Source organism: Armigeres subalbatus, unplaced genomic scaffold, assembly GCF_024139115.2.
Source record: "Armigeres subalbatus isolate Guangzhou_Male unplaced genomic scaffold, GZ_Asu_2 Contig1366, whole genome shotgun sequence".
NCBI classification, from domain to species: domain Eukaryota; kingdom Metazoa; phylum Arthropoda; class Insecta; order Diptera; family Culicidae; genus Armigeres; species Armigeres subalbatus.
In genome coordinates, this window is record NW_026942139.1 from 41,006 (window position 1) to 46,541 (window position 5,536).

The following is a 5,536-nucleotide window of genomic DNA, read 5'->3' on the forward strand; positions in this document are numbered from 1 at the left end:
ATACATTTGAGAGAGTTAGTTCTGAAAATGTATTGCGAGAGATCGGCTGGTACCTGGTGCTGGGAATTTGGTTTCATCAGTACCCGCTAAGCTGCGGTGGACGACGGAGGTCCTTCGTAGCTTAGTAGGGAAAGCACCTGTCATGCGAACTGGGGTCGTGGGATCAAACCCCACCGAAGGGGCGGTTACCCTAAAATACCTTTTCCGAACTAAAATCTATCACATGTTGTACATATGCATAATCAAGTTTCAGACATAGTAATTAATTTCTACTCCGGGTGGCTTAATACCCGGCATATAGGCAATTAACTTTGAATGTACTGATAAAACTTTCATTAATACGCTATTATACGTAGTAGACCTTTCAGTTATTACCTGAGGAAATTCTAATAATAATAATAATAGAATACTAAGTTGAAAAGCAGGTAAAGTTCCAGTTGGAATGTAGAGCCATAGAAGAAGAAGACAATGAAATATAAATCTGATTAATCCATCCAACTCACAATCTAAAATACACACGGCCTTACTATTGAGGTCGAAATACGTATCTGTTAAAGTTACAATCAAGTGGTAAAATTAAATGGTATAAGTAGTACGAACACATTGTTTGGACAACGCTGCTTTTTATATATTATATCGGCGCAGAGCCCTAATGCTTTTTGTAGATTATTTCTTTCTGTATGCCATCTGAACCTCATTATATATCACAACGTAGGTTAGTCAATACGTATAATGTCTCTTGTCAGAAATAAAAGGTGATTTTATGTGAACCAAATTCCTGCTTTGTCGTGTGGGATAATCGAGCCACTCCAACCTACCACCAGCTCGATCATATGGTGCCGTGACCGGCATCCATGCGATAAACCTGTGAGGAATTGTCTAAACCTGGCGAGTATCAACACTACAACAATGGAATTGAAATTTCAACATATGCGAACGTTTCTGGAAGACTACACTAGCATTTCGATTCGATCCTGATCCTGCAACGTCCTCAAACCAAGTAATGAAAGTGAGAAACATTGTGAATTATGCCGTTTAACAACGAAGAATTACCATCACTCCCAGCTACGATGGTGTGGCCCAATCGGTAGCCATCTGGCAAAGTATGTACGTTCTCGACTCATCTCGAGCTATAGGCAGCTCTGGTCGAGGAACATGCTCACAACAATGGCGAGTGCGTTTGGCGAATTCTGGATTGGTTACCATATTTACAACGTTCTTACACACGCATTTTGAGATCGCTTTGCTCTCGCATCATTTGCCGTTTGAAGGATCGTTTCGTATACCCATGCATTCCTGTGACATTGCTGAGCAAATTAAGGAACAAATGCAGCTTCAGAACGAACAAAATTAATGTGTTGGTTTAGGAAGAAACGTGTTTCCCAAACAATATTGTGTTGATAGGAGACTCCCACCTTTGTTGTTTCTGAAAATATTGTAGACTGTAGAATAAGTTCGTTTGACCATTGTTATCCTAAGTTAGTAATCGTAATCTATTGTAACTTGACTTGTATAAAAACATCTGTGATACAGCGATCACTATATCTATTCATCTGTTGAAGTTGACACTCCAAGGTGGGGAGTATGTTTGGACAACGCTGCTTTTTATATATTACTAGTTTATTTGTGGACGCTGTAGCGCCCGTGGCAAGTGTTTTTTTAATCAAAATTTTCAACGTCTGTTGTCTGTGATTTTTTCATCAAATGCTGTGTCTGGTTGTCTAAGGTTGTCACTTGTTTTGTTTTCTGCATCTGATAGTAAAAAAGAATTGAAGTGTTGAATATTTTATTTTTTGTGAGAATTTCTCCGCGTGCTGCGTCTGGTTGGCTAGTCACCGGACAGACAAACAGGGCTATTATATATATTATTATTATACGGCGCAGAGCCCTAATGTTTTTTGTAGATTATCTCTTTCTGTATGCCATCTGAACCTCATTATATATCACAACGTAGGTTAGTCAATACGTATAATGTCTCTTGTCAGAAATAAAAGTTGATTTTATGTGAACCAAATTCCTGCTTTGTCGTGTGGGATAATCGGATGATCGAGGCACTCCAACCTATTTACCACCAGCTCGATCACACGTCATTATGACAAGTGAATACAAACATAGTTTTCTAAGTTTTAATGTGTACAATAGCGTGTATAGAAGGACAAGGAAGTTCGAGGAACGAAATTATTTTATGACTGGACAAGCCCCGTTGCAGCCGATCAGTAATTGTATAATAAGATAAGCCTCAAATCCCACTGTCATAAATATAAATAACAAAAATACCAAATGAATTCACATAGTAATGATACCGTCTTTTTCGCATGTAGCCAAGACTCCAATCATTTTGGTTCAATACATTTTTTTTTCTTCATAATCTTTGGTGGCTGATCATAATCAAATTCAATAGCGATCAACAAAATTTTGCCACCTTTCGAATTAAATCTTCTGTATGCTATGCACATCGAGTTTTTAAAATGTGATATTCATATCACTCCAAAAACTCCAAAAACGGTCTCTTTTATAGAAGGCTTGTAGAACTATCCGTTTGTGCGTGTGTCTATGTGTGTGTGCACAACATATTAAAAAAAACTCATTTTTCATATAATAATGCTTAACCGATTTTCTCGCAACGAGTTCCATTCAAAAGGTGGTAAGGCCTTGTTGATCGTCACAAAAATCAGCCATTGCGTTCAAAAGTTATGAAGATGGTGTTCTGAACCAAAAAGATTTTCAAAATTCATTATGAATCGTTCGTGCAAACTGTAAAGTAGGCAATTAATTATGGGATTTATCATACTAAGGCGTTCACATCCAGAGAATGACATCACCGTTGGGGGATGAATTTGAGTTTTCTGACTAATTGAAATTAAATAGAAAATTTAACTAGTTTTACGTTACAACAGCTTAAAAATAAATATGAAAGTAGTTCAACAAACCAAAATCGAAATCTATATTATTTTTCTTAGTTTTCAGTTTTCAGAATTCAGAATATTAATAATCGTCTATGTTTACGAATTACAGCAAACTCTCTTTTACTGGGCTTCAATTTGATGTCCACCTTTACTAAGTAATGATGATCTCTTTAATAGCTAGTAAGGTAGAAATCACTGTTTAACTTAACAGTTCATTCAAATCCTAATATAATCGAAGTTGGACACTTGGGACCATAAAAACCGGTTATAGCAAAACACAATTACAACCTGCACTAACACAGTGGTAGTATTAAATATCATGGAAACATTCAAGCCTGTCAGAAATTTGTTATCAATTTTGGAAGCCGATAAGTGGCACCCGATGGGAGAATTTTCTTTCGCCCTAATGGCATTTTCCACAATCCATGTTCGTAACCTACTGCACACCGAGATGTAACGTGAATCCCAACGAAAATTTACATTAACCTTGGATATTTGTATACAAAAGTAAGCGCTCAAAATCATATTACATACTGCCATGCTATTCATCATTTAATTTGTACCCAATTCTTATCATAGAGTAAACACATCACGCCCTATCCATCACACCAAAATGGATCACAAAACTGAGATAATCCTAACAGTGCTGGGAATCGTCCTGGTCCACGGTCTCATATTCTATTGGGTATCTCGAAAGACACGCACCAACATTCGCGGCAAGCATGTAGTCGTAACCGGGGGATCCAGCGGAATCGGATTGTGGGCCGCAACTGAGTGTGTTCGCTTGGGTGCGAACGTAACGATTGTGGCACGCAATGTCAAGCTTCTTGGTAAGGGAGCCGAATTAGAGGATAATTCCAAAACGACAAGCTTATCTCACACTTTTTTTCCCATTTTAGAAAAAGCTAAAGCTCAACTATTGTCCAATAAGGTACGCGAAGATCAGAAGATCGAATACCGTTCCATCGACCTGGCGAAAAGTTATGACGCAGTAGAAAAGGGTCTCCAAGAGGTGGAAGGATCCATTGGTCCTGTATTTATGTTGATAAATTGTGCAGGAATGGCAATTTGCGGTACTGTCGAGGATACCTCCATTGAAGACGCCAGGTTGATGATGGATGTTAACTACTTCGCCACTTTTTACCCTACGCGCTACCTTCTACCGAAGATGAAACTGGCTAAGGAAGGTATCATTGTCATAACCGCGTCGCAAGCCGCACTGATTGGACTGTACGGTTACGGAGCCTACGCGGCGTCCAAATTTGCCCTTCGCGGTTTGGCTGAGACTATTGCCATGGAAGCGAAGCACTGCGGAGTAAGCGTGACCTTGGCCCTTCCGGCAGACACCGACACACCGGGATTCGAACGGGAGAATGAATCCAAACCGATGGAAACGAAGATCATTTCCGGTTCCGGAGGGTTGGCCAAACCGGAGGACGTTGGCAAGCGGATTGTGCACGATGCGTTGAAGGGCTCGTTCTTCTCGATCTTGGGACTGGAGAGTTGGGTTTTGAGCACTCTGTGCGTTGGAATGTCACCATGGAAGAGCCCGGTGCTGTGCGTGCTACAATTCTACCTGCTCGGACCGTTGCGGCTTATTGGGCTAGTGATTCAGTGGAACTTCCAGCGCATTATCAGGAACTGTGCCAAAGAGAAGGAGAATAGGGAGGCATAATTTGGTCATCGTAGACGATGGATGACTTTTAAATCGCACAAAATAAATTTAATGTTCATCGATGTTGTGTGCACTAAAATTAGGAGAAAAAAAAAGTCTTTTGCCTGCTATGCCTGCATTTACTATAGTATTTCCATTAAATCGTAGGAATCATTTCACGATATAAGAGTAGACAACTTAAGAGCAATAATATGATTAAAATAGTACCGATTAAATAATTCAACCACAGTTGTATTTTAAATTCTTTTTTTTTCTTTTTCAGTTTGTAAGCTTTGTTTCCACGTCTATTAGGGGCAGTAGGGGCAATATGAGCCACCCTTATTTTGAGCTTATTGACAAGTTTAATTATGTAAAAGTTATATGATCTTTAAGAGGATGCTCCACATATGCATCAACGTGAAAACCGCATTAAAATTCAATTCAAACATGAAAATACACTTGAAAATGTAAATTTTCGCTGCATAGGCAAAATTATTATAAGATTTGGAGTTTATAAATAAGGTTTTGACACAAAACTGATTAAAATACAGGTAAAAAATACAGCACAATCAAAAGATATATTAAAATTGAATATTGTACACACATGTTTGTATTGATACAAATCTGAATTTATCATAAAACTTTTTTTTTCCAAAACCAGTATCTATGGGGCAATATGGGCATACCTGCACAGAGCAAGATATCAGGCCTTAAAATGCAAACGATTTAAAATTTCAGTAGTCAAATACAAGAATATTATCATATATGTAAGATTCATTACGGAAAAATTACAACAGCGCATTACTGCGATTGAAACAGAAAAAAAATACCATTGGGCAATTGAAATATGGCTGTTCAAACGGTGAAGAGCGGCAAATCGGTTCAGTCCGCTGTTGTGCGGTTTTTTTTATTTTATTTGGTATGGAATCACAACTGTTGTAGGAATATCATATTCTTCCATATTACGATACTTTTT

The 5,536-nt window shown here is 38.3% G+C and overlaps 1 protein-coding gene across 1 annotated transcript; it reads left to right on the plus strand.

Annotated features, from left to right (window-relative positions):
* The first annotated feature begins 3,230 nt into the window (after window positions 1-3,230).
* Window positions 3,231-4,809, plus strand: LOC134202707 (3-ketodihydrosphingosine reductase-like). The gene is made up of 3 exons (XM_062677717.1): window positions 3,231-3,413; window positions 3,486-3,736; window positions 3,806-4,809. Exons 2-3 carry the CDS (start codon window positions 3,520-3,522, stop codon window positions 4,579-4,581), a joined length of 993 nt encoding a protein of 330 aa, XP_062533701.1. The 5' UTR covers window positions 3,231-3,413; window positions 3,486-3,519; the 3' UTR covers window positions 4,582-4,809.
* Window positions 4,810-5,536: the final 727 nt, after the last annotated feature.